We start from the raw sequence: 24182 nt of genomic DNA, 5'->3' as shown, positions 1-24182 counted from the left end.
CGGGAAAAAATTGCCTTTTATTGAGCTACAGCAGGGTTGAGTAATGTGCAGCATTCTAGCAGCTTTGCGAATGACCTCAATCTTTTCAGGAAACATTCAGTGGAGAAATAGGATCACAGATTAAACATTATTAACAGCACATCGGCACACTGTAGGAATTTAGATGAGAGACACAATAGCTCTCTAATAATAAAGCCTGTCATGGAATGGGATGGAATGTTTTTTTTCTGTATTTCTCTAGATTAATTATATTTCCTCATTCTCTCTCTCTCTCTATCATGCAGGGCCAGACCCCAGCCCAGTGAGCTCCCCTTGCATGGAAACCCTCCTTCCTTGGCAGCCTCCTCCTCTCCCAAGCTAGCAGCCAGCATGACAGGATGAGCCTCTGCCAGCGATGATGATGGCCAAAAAGCAAGATGTCCGGGCACCCACCTACAACCTGGTCGTGGTTGGGCTGTCCGGCACGGAGAAGGAGAAAGGCCAGTGTGGTGTGGGCAAGTCCTGCCTGTGTAACCGCTTTGTCCGGCCAAGTGCAGATGACTTCTACCTAGACCATACCTCCGTTCTCAGCACAAGTGACTTTGGAGGCCGTGTGGTGAACAATGACCACTTCCTGTTCTGGGGAGAGGCCGGGCGGATGATGGAGGAGGGGCCAGAATGCCGTATGAATGTGGTGGAGCAAACAGAATTCATTGACGATCAAACGTTCCAGCCACACCGAAGCACGGCACTCCAGCCTTACATCAAGAGGGCAGCTTCCACCAAACTGGCCTCGGCTGAGAAGCTGATGTACTTTTGCACAGATCAGCTGGGGCTGGAGCAGGACTTTGAGCAGAAACAGATGCCTGAAGGCAAGCTTATGGTGGATGGCTTCTTACTCTGTGTGGATGTTAGCAGGGGTATGAACCGTAGCTTTGAGGACCAGATGAAGTTTATCACCAACCTTTACAACCAGCTAGCCAAAACGAAGAAACCTGTGGTACTGGTTCTTACCAAATGTGATGAAGGAGTTGAGCGCTATATTAAAGACTCACACACCTTTGCCCTAGCCAAGAAGAACCTACAGGTGGTAGAAACATCAGCACGCTCTAATGTCAATGTTGACCTAGCTTTTCTTACACTGGTTCAGCTAATAGACAAGAGTAGGGGAAAGCCCAAAATTATCCCTTACTTTGAGGCATTGAAACAGCAGAGTCAACAAATTGCCTCAGCCAAAGACCGCTATGAGTGGCTGGTCAACCGAATTGTGAAGAACCACAATGAGACATGGCCAACTGTCAGTCGCCGTATGCTGTCTGCCCCTGAGTACAAGGACTATGTTTTCCTAGAGGGGACAGCTAAAGCCAAGAAGCTTTTCCAGCAGCATGTGCATAGACTTAAACAAGAGCATATAGAGAAACGTAGGAAGGCATATCTAACTACTCTACCACAGGCCCTGTCAGTACTGTTACCAGAGTTGGATGAGATAGACCACCTGAGCTGGTCTGGAGTTCAGAAAGTCCTTGAAACAAAGAGAGATTTCTCCCAGTGGTTTGTAGTGCTAGATGACACCCCTTGGGAGACCACACCACACATTGATAACATGGAGGATGATCGAATTCCACAGGACCTTCTGGAGACCCCCGCACCTGAAGCTATCTATGAGACTCACCTAGAGCAGCTAAGGAATGAGCGTAAAAGGGCTGAAATGAGATGGGAGTTCAAGGAGAAGCTAAGTGTCTCTCCTTTCATCACACCAGGTAAACCCTGGGAGGAGGCCCGAAGCTTCATCATGAATGAAGACTTCTACCAGTGGCTGGATGAGGCTGAATATCTGGATATCTACAACAAACACCAGAAGGAAATCATTGACCGAGCCAAAGAGGACTTTCAGGAACTGCTTCTTGAATACTCTGAGCTCTTCTATGAGCTGGAAGTGGATGCAAAGCCAAGTAAAGAGAAAATGGGAGCCATTCAGGAGGTGTTGGGTGAGGAGCAAAGGTTTAAAGCCCTACAGAAGCTGCAGGCAGAAAGGGATGCCCTGGTATTGAAACATATCCACTTTGTCTACCATCCCACAAAGGACACCTGTCCCAACAGCCCCCACTGTGTAGACAGTAAAATAGAGCAGATACTGGCCTCCAGATTCCCTACCCGCTACCCATCATCAGACAGTTCAAGACTGGATGGGGGGAGGGCTGAACGGATAAATCTTGTCATCCTAGGGAAAGATGGGTTAGCCAGAGAGATGGCAAATGAGATAAGAGCCTTGTGCTCCTGTGATGACCGGTACGTGTTAGATGGCAAGATGTATGAGTTATCCCTTCGTCCTATAGAGGGCAACGTGCGTCTCCCAGTCAATTCCTTCCACACACCAACCTTTACACCACATGGTTGCCTGTGTTTGTACAACTCAAAGGAATCCCTCTCGTATGTTGTCGAGAGTATAGAGAAGCTTAGGGAGTCAACTATAAGCAGAAGGGAAAGGGAAAACAGTTTAGCCCAACTCCCGCTGTCCCTTCTTCTGGTCACCAAGCGGGGGGTTGGGTCCATAGGAGATATTGGGGGGGAGACAGCTCAAACTCTTATCCAACAAGGGCAGCAGGTGGCTGGAAAGCTGCAGTGTGCATACCTAGACCCTGCCTCTCCAGGTATGGGCTACGCGCGTAATGTCAGTGAGAAGCAGATCAACCAGGTGCTGAAGGGCCTCTTAGAATCACGGAGAAGCATAGGGAGCAGCTCCCCTCCCTTGCCCCCTGCATCCTCTGCCTTCAGAGACTCTCAGTCCCAGCCAGTGCTAGAGGCAGACCTGAGGATAGTCATGTGCCTGATGTGTGGAGACACGTATGATCTAGACCAGCTCCTTGCTCCCTTCCTGTTGCCCCAGCATTGTCGTCCTGCTTCTTCTCTCAGCAGTGGCACCTCCATTCTACTGGATCTCAGTATAGGAGGTCAGAGGCAAAATATTGAGCTGTCACTACTCTCTTTCCATTCTTCATTTTCCCTCCGCAAGACCAGGCTGGTCCATGGCTACATTGCAGTTTACTCTGCTCGCCGCAAGGCATCTATGGAGACGTTATGTGCTTTCCTATGTGAGGTCCAAGACATCATCCCTGTCCAGTTGCTAGCAGTAGGTGAGAGCCAGATGGAGCTGTCAGATTCAGATTCAGCTAAGGAGCAGGTCAGTCAGGGAGACGAACTGGCACATGAAATAGAGGCCAGGTTTAACACAGTAATATGTGGACATGGTGGGGTAGTAGGGGGGCTTCATAAGATAGACCTTTTCCAACCATTCCTCAAAGAGGTCGTAGAGAAGCGTACTATTGTTGAAGCCACACACATGTATGATCATGTTGCTGAGGCATGTACCAATGAGAGCGTCAGCCCTCGCTGTGGCTCTCCTAGTCCAGTTAACATTCTTATGGACTCAGAGGATGATATTGACCCATCACCACCTTACCCTACCCTGAGGGATGATGGTAGTCTGAGTTCTCACCTTGGAAGCTTCAAGCTGCCAGATCTGGACTCTAGTGATACCTTCTCTGTCATTTCTGAACTTAGCACGTTTGAGAGCAAGCTCAACAACAAGATTCCTCCTCAAGTGAAGCCCAAGCCTGTCCGTAAGGTTAACCTCAGCCCCTACATGGACCAGCAAGGTGGCACCAACCGCCGCTCCTTGCCCCAAGCTGTCACCTGGGCTCAAGGTAGCGATGGTGGCTACGACCCCTCAGACTACGCAGAGCCCATGGATGCTGTGAGCAAACCTCGACCGACAGAAGAGGAAAATATTTACTCTGTCCCTCATGACAGTACACAGGGCAAGATTATCACCATCCGCAACGCCAATAAAGGTCACTCCAATGGGAGCGCCGGGGGGAATGGGTCAGACAGTGAGGCTGATAGCAGCTCACTGGAGCGCAGGAGAAAGTTGTCCGCCATTGGGGTAAAGCCTAAGCTTTACAGAGACAGATCCAAACGACTGGGAAAGTTCAGCAGTTTTAGGACAAGCTTCTCTATAGGCAGTGATGATGAGATGGGGGGTCCACCCAAGACTAGCCAGGATGAGGGAGGAGCCCAAAAGGACAACTCAATTGAGGAGAGTGAGGACCCAAAAAGGAGAAATATCCTTAAGAGCCTGCGCAGGAATACAAAGGTTAGTGTTTGTGTATCCATATGTTTATCATAAATATGTGTGATATATGGCTTAAACATGCAAATATGTCTCAATTATGTTAAGTGACAAATATAATTTTTTAAATCTTAAATAGAGAAAATTTAAATTTAATTAGTTGATTTAACTATTCCTGAATACAATAGTTAAGTGTTATTCCTAAATGTGACATATTTGTTTTGGAAAACATCCACTGCCCCAGTGTTTTCTTAACTAAAGTTAAAAATAACCTAACTGAAAAGTACCCTAGTAAGTAGGGAAAGTGTCACTTGTTTTAATAGTCGAAAATTTGAATTTTGAGCAAAACATTTGCTTTAAATTTTATCTAAGCAATGACTAAATCAAATCAATGACTACCTCAATGATACAGGATGTATCATGTATCGCATCGCATTGTACAACTTTATCGTCAGTATGTTGGCACATGTATTTGTTTATGGACAAAATTGATAAAATATCCATAATCCCAAGTATAATAGGTCCTTAGCTGAGGTTCAACACCAGTTTACTTTGGTGGATAATTTTTAACTTATCACTAAGTTTGAAGAATAACTAATGAGTTCAGTATAATCTCAGTACTTTCTGCAGTTTAGCTCAGTGAAAACATAACATACTGTAGGGGTTTCTCTGAAAGCATGTCTGCCATATTTTTTCCCTGACTGCTCTGTGGGAGCCCTCTAAACTAGCCAGATCATCAGAGGAAAAAGAGACAAACTCCAGTCATTAAACTTCAATACAAGAAGGCAGAAACTCTTAATGAATAGGGACAGAACCACAGTATACACTGTGCTACACTGCTTGTGCACCTGTGTATGTCTGCTTGGTCGAATCAGGTTTCCCGTTATATGAGAGCTGAAATAATAATATTTATTTCACCAAGAGTTTGATTTTGAAAGCATCAACATCAATCGTATAGCAGTACTGGGAGAGAAATTAAACCTAAAGTTATATCTCAGCACATTACCTATAAACATCCCTGCTGTTCAGGAAATGATAGTAGTAACAAGCACAACAAGAAGAGAATCTGAGCACAGGAGTCCTGTGTCCAGAAATAAAAACTTCACTCTTAAATAGTAATTTACAAAACCTGATTGTGTAATCACCTTGCCTTCAGCCTCACTTGTACTATGGCCGCTTGTCTCAATGGCGCATGCACTGCACCCTTTGACAACATAGATGCCAAAAGTTGCAGTGCATGTGCCATTAGTGATCTAGTGATCAACATCAGCGTTATCTAGTTAGGGCATTGTTGTTTACTGTTCACTGTTGTGGTATAGGAGTGAAGTCTGCGCCTCCCAATTCTTCCTTGTCAGCTTGGCTTTCTTTGCTTCCTTCCTTGCATTCTCTTATATTCACAGTGTTTGTCTTCCCTTGTTGCTGATTCATACTTTCTGCTTCTCATATTTCTGTCAAACTCTTTCTTTCTCTGCCCATTATGTTCTCCTTATATCTGTCTTTCCTCTCTATTTTTCAGCTGGCGGATTTTTTTTTTTTAAACACACCGGTATCTCCCACTTCACTTGTTCCTAGCCTCTGTCTAGCCCTCTCCTGTTCTTTTCTATGCTTGTCTCTCACACGTGCTGTGGTGATACTTTTGACCTTACACTGTTAGGCTTATCAGCCTGGCATGCTCTTCATTCACACACATGGCGTGGCAAAGAAGTGCCAGCTGAATGGGAGTTACAGCTGCTTATGTTGGACCTGTGCGTCTGTGATAATTTCCATGGCTGTCAGTAGGGTGGAACAGGGGACGATTCATGTTTTCACAAACCCGGCCATGATGTCCAAGTACCTGCGTGAAGGCTTTCATCTCACATAGCTCCTAACTGCCTAACCTATTGTACATTCTTTCCTTTTATGCGGTAGCTGACATTGCTCACAGTGTACTCGGTGCCATTTGCCTTTCTGAAAAAAGTGTGTAAGGACACTAGGGTAGCAGGCAGCAGGGTAGTTTATTGGTCGATAAGAATACAAATGAAGAGGACAGTCCAGTCCAAGCCACATGTTAGTAAGCATACAAGCTGCAGTAGCACTGACTTTTACCTGACCCTTTGCTCTGACCCTGTTCTCAGAGAGGGGCAAGTCGAAAAAGGGACCAATAAAGTATCACAAGACACACTTTAAACCTACATGTTTCAGAACAAATCCCTAAGAAAATTAAAGCCAGCCCAATTTAGATCAGTGTCGTCATCATTTCTCTAATTAGTGCCTCTGATTTGTGCCCTACAACAGGTCTTGGATCTGGATATCCACATTAAAGGCCATCAGGACTTAATTGTGGTTGTTACAAAGTGATCAAGTTCCATCACCTGTTTTCTAAGCAGCTGTCTCAAAGTTAAAAGCAAATTGTCAATCTACTGCAGTCTGAAATCCCCTCAGGACGACATGTTATTGAGTTATTTGGTCATCTCAGGGAGATGTATGGTAGCATTGACCAGGGGTTGGTATAGAACCAGCCGTTGCTGTTCGTGGCTTTACAGGATTAACATAATGTTAGATTTTCAGTTGGTTTTAGAGTGAAGGTTTGGTTGTATGCAGTGTAAACACTTTTCTTGTCGGAGCCTTAGGGTACTGTCAACCAATCTGAGTCATGACAGGTAGGAACAAATAATTGAAACTAGACTCTGAGCCCATTATAAAACCCCCTTTACCTCGGGCAATGACCGACAGTGTCTCTGTCCCGCCCGCCCTCCCTCCCTCAGTGAGAGGCCGGAAATGTTTCCTCTTTCTCTCCTGCAGCTTTTTTCAAACCTCCTCAGCCAGCAAGAGGAATGCTTCAAATTCTTCAGTCACCTAGTTCCAGTCTAGTGTCCTCATGCAAGAAATAAGAGGAAGGGAGACAATCAAAAAAAAGTGGAAAACACAAGCTCAGAAAGGAAATAAAATGGAGCCTGAGAGAAATAAGAGATATGTTAGGAATTATGACTCTTTTTTTGGATTGTGGCTTTGTGTTTCAGTGTCCTACAGTGTGCAGTGTATGTAAACGCTCACCATGGTGTCTGTATGTTATTATTAAGGATGTGTTTTGTTTGTCTTTTGTGGTAGAGGTCTGTTTTGTCTTCTCAGCGCTGGCAACATATCCTGTCTCAGTCAGCAACTAAAAGGAGTGGCCAGAAGGCAAAACTGCAGGGGCAGAGACAGTAAGAGAGAAAAGTGGGTGGATTAGAGAAGGGGGGTGTATAGAGACAGTCTGCTAAACTGAGATAGGGCACAGATATACAACACAGTCAGTATGATAGGACACAAATAGATTATGACCTGCTACTTGGAGCTAAAAACCAAGCTGCCAGCTAGTCTTGTATCATCATGTCTAGTATTACTTCCGTTTTAATTCAGTTAAATACTCAAGGGTTTTTTTTGTGCACTTGTGAACTCCACGAGTACACACCTCACAAGCACAGTATATGTACAGGTCTTCAGCTAAAAACCACAAGTATAAGGATGCCTGTATGTTGAGAGAGGTAGTGTCACAAAGGGATCGGGCAGGGCAGTGGGGGAGGTAGCTGGAAGTGGTAAGTGAAGGAGTTCCATTGAGGAATTTGCTCATGTGGGCTTATAATGGAAGGAGACCTTGGCAACAGTAATGGACTTGGTGGGAAAGTCTGAAATTTTTAAACCTACATATATGAGCACAAGACCTGCATTAGCATTGTTGAATGAAGGGTAGACTCTTCCAGTATGCCAGTCAGTGTTGCTGATTTTTCTCTTGGCATTTTTTTCCTGTCACTTGAGCACCAGTCTGACAGGTGAAGTAGTGACAGTGCCCTTTTTCTACAGCTTACTATAGAAAAACACCCTAGACAGAGGAGCCCTAGTAATACTGGATTTTATAAGACGATGCTGGTACTAATACGTATGAATAATAACTAATAATAAATGTACCAATATTTTCCTTTTTTTGCATAAAAAATTTGCATAAAAGATATATCTGAGTAAATATATGCATGACTGAATGAATTAATGGTATTATCATTGTGTGATGCATATAACTATGCCCAGCATGAGTGCGTCATATACATATCCAAACAACAGAGAAAGTCCAAAAATAGAGATGCAACTTGTACATCTTCACAATCAATTACAATCAATAATGACCAAATCATAAAACAATTATCGTCTACAACAGAAGTCATGAATTGCTGACAAATCCATATGTACAAGTGTGTATGTACGACACAATGTTTTCAAGTCATTTTTGTAATAAAAACAACCATTTAAAAGCTTTAAAACTTTTAATAAAGTTAACATTACAACACAAATTATTTCTGTACATGTACACCCCACAGTAGGATTATTTCACATTTATGTTGTACTGATCCTGGTACCCAGCCCATGACTCCTTAAATTGCTGGAATGGGAGCAAGTACTGTATACTGTAGCTCTATTCTGTGTGTAGCTCTGTTCCGTATATTGTCTACAATTGCAGCATAGTGTATTATAGCAGAGACACAAGCATCGTAAAGTTGAGTATATTACATCATTTCAGTTTTTAATAACTCATCCCAGAGCTCTCCTAGCAGAGTCAACAAGGGACCCAGTTTTGGTTGGCTTGCAGTTGACAGTAAAAGTAAATATTACAGTAAATTTTGTTGCTGTTTTGAATAGTAAACATCAAAACATAAGTGATTTTGAATTTTAACTATAAAGATAAACACATTAATTGACTATAATGAATGTGAATTGCATAAAATTGAGAAGAATTACAAATGTAGATAAGAATGCTGCCTGTAAAACATTTATCACTGCAGTTTTCCTGCTTAGCCATGTCTTTTTGGTATTTTCCAACCAATGCAGTGATAATGATATATCTCTAATAACCACATACAGTATTACCCAATAATATAGGGCTGCAGATGTATCGGTCAGGCTCTATTAGGTAGAAGCTTAATGAAAAATGATTGCTTGGCAAAATTGAGCCATCTGAAAGACAAGTAAAATTATGAAAATAAATAACAGAATAATTTTACTACATGTTCGGACAACAGACAGTCCAGGAAAAAAAGCCCAGGTGAGCCTTTGTTGATCTGGCCAGTCTTACTTAGTGTTTCCCTGCTTGTTTCTTAGAGTAGCGCTGTAAGTGAGTGTGTGTATATGTGTTATCGTACATGTTTGGTGGAGTGCAGTGAGGCCAGTATCTGGAGCAGAGGGCACGCTGGGCTCCTCTCTAATGAGCACTCCTGCTCCTTTCCTGTGTCTGTCTGTCAGGCCCGCAATGCACCCACAGTTTATGTGCCCAGCCAACCATGCATCCTACCCTCACCACCCAGCCTGCCAGGGCAGAGCCTCAGGGGGCTGACAAGCTTACTAGAGATCCAGGCCTCAGGGGCCTTCAAAACTTTCCCACTGAACACCATTAAAACGCAGCACAATTACTGCTGATGCCTCAGCCTTATGGAAGCAGGCAGAGAATGTTGTAGGAGTGTATTGGACGTCTCTCAACAGGAGAATAACAGGAGTTGGAAAGTAATTGAACAATGAATAAGACAGTTTGATTATCTGAGAGCTGCAGTGCAGTAGAGAGAGAGCCAAATGAAGGAGGGCAAGGATGAAGAGGCTAGAATGATGAAGGGCATGATATATATCTCACTGATGTGCATAACAGGGTTCAAAACAGAAATGTATAATTACTTATCAGTTTCAGGTTTGAAGGAATGTGCTGGATGGGTAGATACTGACATAAAAACACAGTTACTTTAAAATAAGGTCATGGTGTTTTCCATCTAAATCAAGTTTTTTCAATAACACTGCCTCTAGGCTCAGTGTCTTCTTGGAAATGTGTGTCTATGTCAGCAGTGTCGATGTCAATCAGGCTTGTCTGAGTGTTCCCACGAATCTGGTCTTTCTTTCTTTCACTTTTTTTTTCCAGAAACCACGACCCAAACCCAGACATTCCATCTCAAAACCCAATGAGAGCAACTACTTCGGCATGCCACTGGCCACCGTGGTCACCCCTGAGAGGCCAATCCCAGTCTTTATTGAGAAGTGCATCCGTTTCATTGAAACCACAGGTAAGACTCTGTTATACTTGACATACTAAGGAGTGCAGCTGATTAATGGCATCCAGTCATACAGCACAGGCTTTTTTTGCCAGTCAATTAAGTGTTTTACCTGTTGGAAAAGTATTTCAAAGAATCCACCCCGTGTGTGCTGTACCTGCCTCCCTTAATTACTCTTTTTTTCCCCTGCATTTTTTCCATATCTTAATCCTCCTCCCTGGTGGGATTGTTACCTACTGTGGTCTTCACCGCTAAGAGTGTGTTCTGTAGTCCTCCTTAAATCACACACAGACGTTGTGTCTGCGCACATGCATCTGTGCTTTCCTCTGAGTCTCCCTTATTCTTTGTTCAGGTTTGATAACTGGTAGTGTTTGGCTGAGCTATAGGCTTTGTAGGTGGGCACCTCCAGGGACATGAACCAAGTTTGGGTGTTAACTTCTGTTTTGATAACCTATCCTATTTGCATATGCATATTACATAAATATCATTACCTAGGGTTTGTATGGCAATTCCCAAACTGGTCCAAGTAATAGAAATGGTGGCTTCTGGCTCCGATGGTTACAGTCACAGTATTTTGAGCTAGCTTTGAGTTGAGTCATCACAGCCACATTCAGATGAATGGGATTATGAGAATAGCCAAGATTGGTTGTATGTATTTAAATGAAATACTCTAGATTAACTTTAGCCATGGTGTGTATTATCTGGTGGTTTGGTGTGTTTAGCTAAGAGGTCTTCAGCCTGTTGCCACCAACCATCCATAACCTCCTCTCCTCTCCTCTCCTTTCCTCTGCTCTTTGGGAGTACTGGGAGTACTGGGACCACAGATGTGATTAGATAGCCTCTCCTAACATTGGCACCCCGTTGCCTAGATGCCAAACTCCCCACCAGGCTGTTCTGGTGCCCCGCTGCCCTAGGTCGCCCAGCTTGCCTCTCACCCTGCCATCAGCTGTTGCGCTGACCCAGAGGCGACTTAGTGCAGGGTCGATGCATGCGTATAGATATTAGCACACATCTCCTTATTCTTGGCTGTACTGTGAGCAGAATTTTAGAAATAGTGAAGTCATGAGTTAGCCTCCAACCAATCTACCTGCAAGCACATCAACATCTTTTATTAGTCAGATTTTTCGTGTTATTTAATTAGTTAGCCGATTTAATATTATTTTCTGAAAGCTTCCTATTCTGTACGTGTTCCTAAATGCCTCTGGAAATCAAAAACATCTTTATAAACTCAACACAACTAACTAATATCTAGCTAAAAGACCTGTCCCAGAACACTGTCTCTGTTTAGTAGTATCAGATTACATACTGTAGTAATACTGAAATATTTATTTATTCATTTATACTGGTTTAAAAAATATTGGGTCTAAAAATACTGGAATCAGCCTATAAATTCGACTGTAAAATGTTAATCCCCCCATTATTGCTAACAAACACCCTTTCCAAATTCCCAAGCAGCACACAGAAGAAACGATGTCCTTATACTTTGGATGTTTGTCTTAAAGTTATCTTTATGTGGTTTAGGAGACTTTAATATACAGCTAAGTAATGTTTAATAAAAACATCCACGGCCATTGCTTAATATTCTCTTTTTATTACCTTCCATGATGTGAGTTGCATTGGAGCAACTGAGGTTGTCAAAACATCGCTGTTGCTTACTGACATGCCACTGCATTCCACTGTAATCTCTGTCCTGATTAAAGACTCTGTGTTTGTGGATTATTGCAGCCTTACAAAACATCCACTGCCTTCCTCTGTGTAGGAGTGTAGCTCTAGATAACAAGGAATCATGTTAGATTTCCCCTCACCCTGTTCAGATATTAACTGGAGTAGTCACAGCAGTTACACCTGGATGAAGGAGAAAAACTGGTTGAATATGTTTTTATATACATACACAATGTGGGTGTTCACACATGTAGATGAATGCACAGCTCCTTCAGAGGTGTTTTTCCACTTTTTACCCTCGCTCACTCCTTCAGTATTTCTCCTAATCCTCTGAATCCTTTCCCCTCCTTTCTTTGTGTGTCCTTGTTTCTCCTGATCCACTCATCCTTCTCCCTCTGTCTCTCTGAATACCTTCACTTGTCAGATTTGATTTTCTTTCATCGTCTCCCTAACCCATATTTCTATTTCTTCCCCTGTCCTATTGTCATCTCTCTCAGTTCATTTCATTTTTTTTCTCCTGCTAACCCCCCCCCATTGCTTTCCCTCTCCTTCCTCTTGACAGCATGCTGTGTGTGTGTCCGGGTGTGTTTTAGCCAGGGGGTTGCCAGGTAATGTTCTACCCCATAGCGCCCTCTGTTTGATCAATATCCCAAGATAGGAAATTGGATGAACGTTTGGGCTCAGCTCTTTTCTATGTGTATATTGCTTGATCCTCTGTTCTTTGGTGTGTATGCATTTGTGAGGAGTGCACCCTCACACATCGACATGTATGTTGATACAGTGTATCTCATCAAATGAAATTTCCAACTACATGTGTTAGTATGTAAACAAAATAGTATGTGTGCAGAACTATTTTGTTTACTTACTAACACGTGGTGCAGAATGGCAGAATGGAAATGAGTTACATTGTGTTATTTAGTTTCCATTGTAGTTACTGTAAGTCAGACTTTACTTACCCTGTATCTATGTCTGTAATCTTTGTGTATAATGATACTCACAGGAAAATACTGGGCGGCGCTGACACAATGTTTGTCACTATAGTATGAGCTGATAATGAGTGACGTTGTGAGGCCGACCCTGGACCTGCAGCTTTGACCTACATCCTTCCTTTTTCCCTGTACCTAAAACAAAAATACTCACAACTAACCTAAACCCAAACCCAGCGTTCCTGCCTTCATTCTTATCTGTCCAAAGGTTGTTGATAATCCTCTTAGTCTTGTGTTCATGTATCTGAAAAATCTTGACTTTCATTTTTTTACGGTGAGGACTGAAGACGTTCGGCACTGTGATAGAAAAAAATATGTTGTGGCTCTCCCAAGTCAGACTGTTAAAATACCAGTCATGAAATTTAGGGTGTATTTGAATGCATACACAATCGACATTTTGGCAGTACATACACTAATGTACTGCAGAAAAATTCTTAATTTCTGTTTTCTGCTTTTATATTTTCGATTCCAAAGCCTTCTTTCTTTGTTGCTTCTCTTATTCATGCTTCATAGTTCACTCCCTTTGTCCTTGAGAATAATAGGAGTGGATGTGGTATTTTGTGTTATTTTCATGCATTCTGAGCTTGTTGAAAAGTAGCTATATAAAATCAATCCTTAGTGACTGCTGTTATCTGTTTTCAGCTCTGGCTTTCTCTCAGCGCGGTAGCCGCAGTGTGCTCTGCTCTTGGGTGCCGAGGTGATGAATGTGTGTTAGCGTGTGCGGGCATATCTGCTGGCCGCGAGAGCCTCCATAGCGACGTAAAGGGCAGCACCCAGCGACTGCCTGTCTCCATGGTGAACTATGAAATCAGCCTCTGGGCTGCTGAACCCAGAGAAATGCTGGTGTCTGGGCTGATGTGGGATCAGCTGGAGTGTTGTCAGACAGTAACATGCTGCTGGAGCACAGCTGCTACCTGCAGGAGCATTTAATGTCCTCTCAGAGTTTGTGGGATTGCAGGTTCACAGGTGTGTTTTTGGCCACTTGAGTGTCGTTGGTAGCTGTGAAGTCACCACAGATGGGCTGTATTTTTAGGTTTCTGTGTGTGTGCGCAGTCCATGAGGATATAGGCACCAAAAGCTGATCAAAGTAATGATTTATCTGTCCTAAAATGCACTGTAGTATGGATTGATGATAGCCTACAAGAATGGAAAGTTATCAGTAGAAGTTGTATTTTTCGTCAGGGCTAAAGAAGAGGATGCAGATAAAACATTTGTTTGTTGCAGGAAGTGTCCATACTTGTGTTGACCCCAGGAAGTGCTAATGCTTTGTTTGACCCCAGAGGAAGAGGATGCTGCTGTCTGTTCTGGAAAGCTCACCTTTCCAAGCTATCATGCAAAAACTCTTAATCCACTGATTTTTCTTCCCCTCCCACTACTTTGCGGTTCCTCACCCATTCTTTTCGTTCTCCTGTAACTTTTTTTCTCTTCTGTATTTGGTTATTTCAAGCACTTTTCCTATCCTTCTACGTATATATCCATCCTTATCTTTATCTTAATCCGTTTATTTTTTCTCATTCTCTCTTTCATCAGTCTGACCCTGACTCCTATGCGTCTTCACACTCCCCAACTATCTTTTCTCATTCTTGGTTGCTTGTCCTGTTTTGCCCCCCCAGCTCTAATACTCCCCTCTCTCTATCTCTCCTCCCATCCTTGTTTTCTTAGTGTCTGGCTAGAAAAGCTTTTGTGGATAATTGATTGGTAGAAGGAGGAGATCGATGCTGTATGCCTTGACTGAGAGCTCTCCCATTTCCTCCCTGCCTCTCTCTATCTCTCCCTCAATTTCTGCCACTCCCTATCTCCCTCACTCGCTCTGGATGGCTCTTTGTCTGATTCAATTGCCACCAAAGTGTGAACGAAGGGGGAAATTCAAGTGTGGGAGGTTAAACCTTGTCTTTTTGTAAATTGGAAAAAAAAAGTATTAATGAACTAAAATGAAGTGAGCTTTCACTCGCACCAGCTATCCATGTGCCTTTCCTTTCTGTAATTGTCCGGCTTTGACTCGGTTGCTTGTGTTTTCCATGCCTGAGTACATGGATGTATTGCTAAAAGACAAAACTAAAGGGGATATCTACTACGTTTACTGTAAATTACCATCAAGGGTGCAAAATTCTTCATCACCACCATTCAATTAATTCAGTTTGTGGGTTATTTACTAAGACTACTCACATAAGTGATACAATGCGCTACATAAGAACTGCACTGGAGCTAAAAACAAAGTGTTTCCTGCTGCTGAACTTGAAGTATATTGAAGGGAGGACAGTTTTGAAAATTTGAATCTTTTTTTCCACAAGAAGAAAAATGTATACAGCCCGTGAGGAAATATTAGCTGAATTAGTTAGTATTTTTCAGTTCAACAAAAAGATCAGTGATTGAAGTAAAATGTAGAAGATTCTTGGTAGTTGTTAAAGCTTTCAAACTGTAAACTCTATTAGATTATTATTGCTCTAAACATACAATAAAATCCAAAAGGCCTCCTTAGTCAGTAGAACAGAAAGGTAGAATTGTGTGACAAATAGCACACTGTTGCATTCCTGCTCTTTTGTCTCGTATTGTGGTACTGATGAATGGAGAGTTCTGGTTAGTCACCTAAATTGCATCTTTGAATTTGCACTGGTCTTCTTTATTGCCCTCACTAAAGTGTTGTCTGAACAGATTCGATGGACCAAAGTTATCCATAAACTTGTTGACGTGGTGATAGTCTCCCTCTGCGTGTGTTCAGTAAAACACTGCCACAGACTTTACACCTGCTTCTTCCAGCTGTTAAAATTCAGGCACAGTTTCTTCTGCTGCTGTCAGTGGGCGTATTTTGCACCTCTAAATAGAAATGTGTTAAATACATATTACAAGAGCTCCAACATGCAAATTTTAGTGGTGCTCCTTCTCCCCCCTTTTCTACCACAAAAACCTTGTTGTGACACTGTAGTAAATATGGATATGATCTGACTGTCTAAATGTCTAAAGAATGTCTAAAGCAAGGCTGCAAATCCTAAGTAAATAACCTCCTAAGATTGAAGTTAGGTGTGACAAGAGAACTACATGGTCTCTGCACACCCTTTTTAAAGTGTGTGGCACTAAAGTAGCCTCAGTTAGTCACAGTGCCCCAGTTGGGTCTTAGCAGGCCTGTAGGAGGGCTTTACAGATTTAATAAATAGTGTTAATACTGTGTTTAGATGAAAGGGGACACAGGGAGAGGCCATTATAGGAGCCTGCAGTAGCTCTACTTTTTCAGCCATTCAGAGTGAATCCATGCACCTCATCTTGGAGGTGATTGACCAGCTACTATAAATACTTGATACTTGTGGCAAATTAAATGCATGAAAAGAACACTGAGCCAATAACATTCCTCTTTCTCTCACTCTCCCCCAGGCTTGAGCACAGAGGGCATCTACAGGGTCAGCGGGAACAAGGCAGAGATGGAGAGCATGCAGCGGCAGTTTGACCAAGGTGTGTTACTTTCTGCTTACACTACACACACATACATGTGTGCATTTGCTCATTCTTGCTTCAGCTGCACACTTGTGTACTGTGTAAGTATGTTTGCTTCTATCTATAACAAGCCTGGATCCCCTTAATTAACCAGGGAGCATTAATTTTACTGAGGGAATTGGCGTTTGCTTCCTTTTAGACTTTAGAGCTGCCTTTTCCTGTTTACCTGCTCCCGTGTCCACATGCATGTTGACACGTGTGCATGTACAAATGCTCTCAATGTGTGTCTCCATGCGTCTGTCTGTCTGGTGTGGGCCTTTAATTACCTCCAGATTGGTTTGGTTAATGAAGCATGTCGCTACCGAGATAGATAGGGGAGCAAGATGGTGTGTGTGTGTGTGTGTGTGTTTGTGTGTGTGTGTGTGTGTGTCCGTCTACGCCTCATTGAGGTTAAATCCAGCTCAGGTAATCAGAGCTGAAGACCTGCATTGAATCATTCTGAGCCTAAGGCCAATGGGACAATACAATTACATGTGAAACTACAGCACAGGTGTCTCATAGCCATACTGAAGATGGCACTTCATCGGTTCCCCGAAGATTCACATAACTCATTACAGGAGAAAGCAGCATCAGAAACACGGCACTTCGGAAACTCTCAAAATGGCATGTTCAAGAACTCTCTAACCCTATCTGTGTTACTTTTTTCTTTCTACACATACTACCTTTGTAAAGTGAAAAGTTATCAGAAAATGGCTTTTTTAATTAAGCGTCTTGCTCACACACACACACACACACACACACACACACACACACACACACACACACACACACACACACACACACACACACACACACACACACACACACACACACTCTTTCCACTAGTGTGGTGCTCTAATGGTTTTGCTGTCTTTGGCTCTCTGAGCTGTCTCTCTGCTCACTGCTCTGCACTTCATAATTGTCTATGGTTCATTTTACTTTTATCTATTAATGGTACATCAACAGGATGCTATTTGTTATTTATTAATTTTGATTAAATGATTAATTGAAAAGTCTAGGACACACCTGTCTGTGCAGGCTTGTCTACAAATTGCATGCACAGAACAAAACAAAAACAACCACAAACAGTGAATTATAACACCGTATATGTAATTTTACACTGTAATACCTCTATATATTGTGATTAAGTACATTTTCTGGAAAATCAATAACCAGACAGTCTCTTCATAATCCATAAAATGTAATACCTGAAAAATCAAAGTACTTTATCACATTATTCATAAATCATATAAAAGTTTATTTCCATAAAACATGCATGTTCATTGATTTGCAACACTACCTGTGATGGCCTAATTAAACCAGATATATTAAAGCAATACCTATCACCGTACCCAGGTTCTGGCAAACTGTGATACTTTGCAACACAAAAAAGCAGAAAATATTACATAAAAGTCTAAGGCAGGGAGAATGGGTGACTTGAATTTTGATGGCTTTGTTCCGGACCACTGCCCTTATGAAAAATTCCTGGGTGAACATAAAATAAAAAAATGTTTGAGTATAAACCTTGGTATAAACAGTACAGCAAAATTTCTAATGGTTGACAAATTCCTATTGTCTCACGTTCTGTATCATTTCATAGCCCAGTCTGTGGTTGAATCAACATTTTCAAAGTGAGCTTCACAACATCAGTATTTTTTACAGGGCTATTATTTTGGAAGGTGTTTGTAAGGGGCTTATTTTGGCCACCTCTCTTATCTACTCTACACATCTAAAATTGTGATGTATATATGTGATTCAAATGTCGGTTTCAATTTTTTTTCAGACCACAACCTGGACCTGGTGGAGAAAGACTTCACCATCAACACAGTAGCAGGGGCCATGAAGGCCTTCTTCTCAGAACTACCTGAGCCTCTAGTGCCCTACAGCATGCAGGGAGAGCTGGTGGAGGCCTTCAGTAAGTCCTGGGGCTCTGGTATGAGGAGACGAGGGGGCACAGGGATGTGGCCAGAATTGTTCACTAAAACCCTAAGATGTACTGGATTTTGCCTGAAATCTTTTTCCCTTCATTGTTACTTTTCTTCAACCTAACAAGCAAAACTCTTGCAATCCAAATCAATCCATGGGGAGAATTGGATTTGCCACATGGTGAGGAGCTTGGGAAGGGAGAAGAAAGGAAAGGAGGAGAGAATATTTAACGCTTCGAGAAGGAGGATGTGGGGATGATTGCACATGATGGAGGGATGCAGGAGCGCTATGGATAACAGTGGTCTGAATGAAGGCATGAGAAAACAGTCATATTTATACAAATGAGGGTGCTCCTGCGCTCTCCACCGCTACTCTTTTTCTTAGGCATAGCTTAGTCTTGCATCTTGCCAGAGAGATTTATCCCCGAGCCAAAAGGCTGCTGTCACTCACCGAACTCTGTTTGTGTGTGTGTGTGTTTTTTTTTTTTTTAAACGGCCCCAGTGAGACCCTTCAGCTGTGACAGAGACCTGATAAAGCCCCCGCAATCTGTGCTGCAACGGAGTTTAAAGGAGAGAATGAAAAAGAAAAGTGAGGTGGAGTTAGAGAAAGGAAAGCATTCAAATTGGTAGAAAACAGCAAATTGGGCTTGGCATTTCAGAATTTTATTAGTCTTATTTATTTAATTTTTTTTTACCGTTACCAGACTGAGAGGTGGAGAAAAAGGGAGATTTAGAAAAAGATGGGTGGGTGGATGTCTCTGGATGTTGTCATGATGACATTACTTCAAATAAGCTGTAGGAAGTTAGTTAAGTTGTGCTTACTGATGATGGATGCACAGCGGGAGGAACTGGGGCTGTGTGAAGTCATTCTGCCTCAAATCTGGTTTTGATCCACGCTGACCTCATTGTGGGAATACGAACTCCAATTCTCTGACTGTAAATCATGTTTGTGATGTGGAGGAGAACATCTGCTGTTCTCGCTGCTGCTCTCTGCCTCGCTCACAAACACACAGAATGGACTGTGTTAGCGGGTGACGTCATCTCTTCTGACTCACTCCTTGCTGCCATCAGGCTTAACACACCCAGTGCATGTGTGTGTTTGTGTGTGAGCTGCTGTAATCTGTAGGACACTGTCATGGGGTGATGTGTGGTATGTTTCTCGTCTGGAATGTTTTTTTTATTGATTGATTTTTTTATTTTGTTCTCGTGTTTGTGTTTTCTTCACCGAAATGTGTGAAACTCATACCATTGTAGGATGAAATCACTGTGTCCTATACAGATGTTTTCAGATCCAATTGCTCTCACTATGCTCTTCAAATTCTCCCCCCCCCCCCCCACGTCTCATCTTTCACTCCCCTGGCATCTTTTCCTCAGATTTTCCTGAGCTTTTCTTTCAGCCTCTTTTCTTCCCTCGTCTAACCTGATGTCTCTCTCTCTCTCTCTCTCTCTCTCTCTCTCTCTCTCTCTCTCTCTCTCTCTCTGCCACCATTCAGAGATCAACGATAGGGAGCAGCGCTTCCTGATGATGAAGGACATTCTGCGCCGCTTCCCCAAGGAGAATTACGAGGTCTTCAAATATGTCATCAGCCACTTGAACAAGTAAGTGAGTGATGGGTTCAGAGACGGCCTCTGACAGCCATGCTGACTACACCGCTGGTCAAGCGATTTCGCAGTGACATCACTGAAACCAGCACGCTGACAGAATAGAGATTGAGTCATGATCTGTTGTATGTGGATGTTGATCTGTTATTAGTTCTGTCATCTTGGGTATGACAAATTGACTATTGTGCTCCAAAAAATGCCAGGAAACCTTTGTGGTCTAAATTCAAAGTATAGTATGGATTGGTGGTCCCCAATCTGAGGTTCAGGACCCCCAACAAGTACCAAGATAAATTTAAGGGACACAAGAAGATTAAAGATTAAAGAGGAAAGAGAAGAAATGCATGTCTTAGTTATTTTTTGTTTGTTTCTTTATTGTCTAATAAAACATATCTAAACTATTAGACGGAGATTGACATGAAATTTTGTACAGACAGTCATGGTCCTCAGAGGATGAAGCCCTACCGCCTTTGGTGATCCCGACTTTTGTCCTTTACCAGGTCCAAATATGAAATCATTTAATACTATAGTTTATGACCTGCAAAACCTGCAAAACTAATTATTTTCCCATGAGACTCAGCTGTACTTTGTGTTTAGTGCTAATTAGAAAATGTTAGCATGCTACACAGCCAAACTAAGACGGTGAAAGTGGTAAACAGTATACCTGCTAAACATCAGCATTAACATTGTGAGCATGTTAGCATGCTAACATTAGCATTTAGCTTACAGCACCACTGTGCGTAAGTAGATCAACTAGCCACCAGCTAGTTGTAGACTCTTTTTGTTAAATTATTTTTAAATGCAAAATGTTGCAGCTGCAATTATTAATCAATTAGTCGATTGCAAGGAAATAAATAGGCACCTATTTTGTTAATCGATTAATCATTTTAAGGCAAAAACGCCAAACATTTTTTCTCCAATGTGAAGATTTCCTGCTCTCCTCTGCTTTATTGGAAACTGAATATCTTTGGACTGTTGGCTGGACAAAACAAGACATGCGATGACATCAGCTAGGACTTGGGGAAAATTGCCAGCAGATCAATCAATAAGGAACATTGTTAATTGCAGGCCTACCGTACACAGTGCCCACCTGAGTTGATTCTTCTCTCTCCCATTTTTTTTAGTAAAAAGAGACACCTTCTCTTTTGATTGCATGTTCTATAATTTATCTTACATAATCGCATCAACTTATGTGGAGATTTAGAGGATACCATTAGGTTTTGTCAGTAGCAAATCATTTGAAGCATCCCTTTTCTGAAGTTTCCCGTGGAAACCAAAGTAGTGAATTGTGGCCAATTCGTTTCACTTTTTGGTTTCTCTGTGTTTGCCAGGGTGAGTCAGAACAACAAGGTGAACTTGATGACCAGTGAGAACCTGTCCATCTGTTTCTGGCCCACACTGATGAGACCAGACTTCACCACCATGGATGCCCTGACTGCCACCCGCACCTATCAGACAATCATCGAGAGCTTCATCCACCAGTGCGCGTACTTCTTCTACAATCAGCCGCTGGCAGACGGCCTCCCCGGCTCCCCCACCTCTACACTGTCCTCCGGGGGAGGAACCTCAGCCTACTCCTGCATGGCTGGAGGCTACTCATCCTCGCCAACTCCGTCCCCCACTCCCTATGTCCTCCCCGCCACCCCTCCTGTCATTCCACACTACGGCCCTCCTATCCACCACCACCACCACCACCACCATCACCACCATCAACATCAACATCAGTCCCCGCCCCATTCCCCACCTCCAACTCCGCAGTCCCCGATCCCAGCCCTGCTGCCACCCTCCCTGCATCCCCATCACCCCCCTACGGAACAACACACGCTGTGAACCAGGGATCAAGGGAAAGAGAAGAAGAAAAAAAACAAAGAAGATAACGAGATTCAGAGAGTTTTAAGGGATCAGAATAAGAGATCTAGAAGTATGGGAAGGAACTGAAGAAGATAAATTGAAATGAGAAGAGAAGGTAGAAGGAGAAGTTGGGAGAGATTGAGTGAGATGCAGTATGTACTGGGAGAAACCTACATGTTTGGGAGAAGAAGGGGGTGTTTGAGCTTCCATTGCTTTTAGAAAAATGGACACACACAAGGCAGAAAAGAGGAACACTGAAGAGCCTCTGAACTGGCAGTCTTTCTCCCTCCTCGCCACTTTATCACTTTGTCTCTCAGTCTCACTTCATCTAGACCTACCCTCCTTGCCTTATATAGAACCTACACACAAACACACCAATGAAGAGTGAGATGTTGTCAGTAACTGTTAAAGGGACTCAGGGAGGGACTCTGAAGTAAAGTGCAAGGGGAATGTGAACTCTGTTATGTAGGGATTTCTCCACCACACACAGACACACACAGGGCACACACTTGACACACACACCCAGTGGCCAGTGTGCCTCCGACAACCATTCTCCTCAATCCCTTAGCCTCGAACTGTGCTGGGAATTTGGTGGCTTTTTTTTTTTTTTTTTTTTTTTTTGCCAACCTGCTGTACCTACCCAGAGGCCATGGCTGGGACAAAAAGTGGAGCAAAGAGCAAGTCCTGAACACATTTGTTTATTTCACCACTGTACAGAGAGGACTTAAGCAAGAAACACGTGTTACTACTCACCTGACAGGATGTTCTGTCCTCCGCGACTCACACATTCCTATCTGTCAACCCCTCACACAGACACACACACACACACTGACAAAATCGGATTCAGTCAAGGCAGTATGCCAAGCACAGAATAAAAAAAAAAATCTCAACCGACTGGATCTGCTGGGCAGCAAATTGGAGCAAAGGATTATGGGTGGTCTCACACCCTTGGCATTCTGGGAAGACTCCTCCCATTCCCTGGTTTGCTCTATCTCTCTTGGTTTGAGCTTCGACCTGCGCCTGTATCCATGCCTTTTTGTTTTGAATTTAACTGTTTTAGGTGGACAGTGGGAATAATTCCAGTGTTGGACTTCACCTGTCATGTTGCTTCTTTCACGCGGTGGTGGTTTTACAAGCGAGTTGGTGCTGCAGTTTTCATAGTAAGGACCTTGTTCAAAAAGCACTTTCCTGAGCACTTTGAAGGCACATTTTAAATTGGAGCTGCCATGACATGACAGCCACCTTTCACTTTATTGTCAGTCCTCTCTCTCTCTCTCTCTCTCTCTCTCTCTCTCTCTCTCTCTCTCTCTCTCTCTCTCTGGGAGCACACCACTGACATCTAGAGGAAGAAATGGATATTGCAGCCATAACCTCACTTCCACTACTGCATGGGCGTAGCACCATTTTCCTACTGTTTTTGTAGCGTCAGATTCTCTTATAGGTGCAATTGTCAAGGTTCATCTTCATTGTATGTCTGGTAAAATTAACTTTAGAGATCATGAAGTTTAAGAGTGTAAATAAAAGAACAACAGCATTTTTAAATTTGGTACAGATCAGCTGAGATTATATAGATCCAGGCTCTGTAGCCACAAAGCATGTGGCCACAGTGCAGTTGGTTGGACATGCAGTGAATGAAATTGCCTCTCTGTCTCTTGTTGTTAGTTTCCACTTCCCTATGGATACCAAAGCACTCAGTCATTTGTAAAGGAGTGCATACCATCTCCACGTTGCCATATTTAAAAAGAGGAAATGATGTCTTACAAGATTGAGGCACAATGTAGCATGACAGGCCAGAGAGTAAGAGCTGGAAGCGAGGCTCAAGCTTTGACAGGTGGGAGGCTTTTTATCGTTGGAAATAATTGGCAACCACCACTCCAGGAATCAGCACGCTGTCCTCTTAGGACACAGCATTATGCCTCTAGAAAAGAGACTCAAACCGTCAGTGGACTCGAAATATAATTTGCAAGAGTGTAACCACTACACCAGATTCCCCCCTAGTGATTCCCTGTCCAAGAGAGACAGTTGGGTCTTGGAGAGACAGCAGACCGAACAGACAGTCCATTCATCCGTCTGCATGACTGGAATGGAGCATCACAGAATTCCTCGGCCCAGCCTGCTGTTACCGTAGAAACCAGCGAGATGGGGCTCGAGGAGAATTGCTGAGCCCGGATCGAAGCTTTTTAAGTGTGTGTGTGTGCACGCATATGTGTCTCTGTGTTTGTGTGAGCTCGAGAAAAGAGTGTGCGCATGTGAACTTCCACGTGTTAACGTTAAGCAGATGCTCACCAAGGTCACCTATTTAGTTTGACACTGAATTGCATCGCTGCATGTCTCCCCAGATTGCCCTCTCTGCCCAAAAGGAAAAAAAAACCCTTTTAACCAATCACTGAACTCTTAAGGGAGCTTTTATCAGTCTACACTACCTATTTACCTTACGTGCGGGCGTGCGTGCGTGTTTGTGCGTGTGTATGTGTGTGCGCGTGTGATAGAGGAATTAAGAGTGAGTCTTTGGGTGGGTTTGAGCTAACATACTAGCAAGCTGTGCTTG

The 24182-nt window shown here is 43.0% G+C and overlaps 1 protein-coding gene across 1 annotated transcript; it reads left to right on the top strand.

Annotated features, from left to right (window-relative positions):
* Positions 1-289: 289 nt before the first annotated feature.
* arhgap35a (Rho GTPase activating protein 35a) lies at positions 290-21727 on the top strand. The gene is made up of 6 exons (XM_040130216.1): positions 290-4132; positions 10017-10158; positions 16161-16238; positions 18043-18174; positions 19678-19783; positions 21115-21727. Exons 1-6 carry the CDS (start codon positions 395-397, stop codon positions 21611-21613), a joined length of 4695 nt encoding a protein of 1564 aa, XP_039986150.1. The 5' UTR covers positions 290-394; the 3' UTR covers positions 21614-21727.
* The last annotated feature ends 2455 nt before the right edge of the window (positions 21728-24182 follow it).

Source organism: Xiphias gladius, chromosome 7 (assembly GCF_016859285.1).
Source record: "Xiphias gladius isolate SHS-SW01 ecotype Sanya breed wild chromosome 7, ASM1685928v1, whole genome shotgun sequence".
NCBI lineage: Eukaryota > Metazoa > Chordata > Actinopteri > Istiophoriformes > Xiphiidae > Xiphias > Xiphias gladius.
The sequence above is the reverse complement of the archived record's forward strand: the minus strand, read 5'-3'. Positions and strand labels throughout refer to the sequence as shown.

Coding starts and splice junctions, on each gene's coding strand:
- arhgap35a (XM_040130216.1), top strand. CDS start 395: ATGATGATGGCCAAAAAGCAAGATGTCCGGGCACCCACCTACAACCTG. Junction 4,133..10,016: donor GCCTGCGCAGGAATACAAAG/GTTAGTGTTTGT, acceptor TTTTTTTTCCAG/AAACCACGACCCAAACCCAG. Junction 19,784..21,114: donor GTCATCAGCCACTTGAACAA/GTAAGTGAGTGA, acceptor TGTGTTTGCCAG/GGTGAGTCAGAACAACAAGG.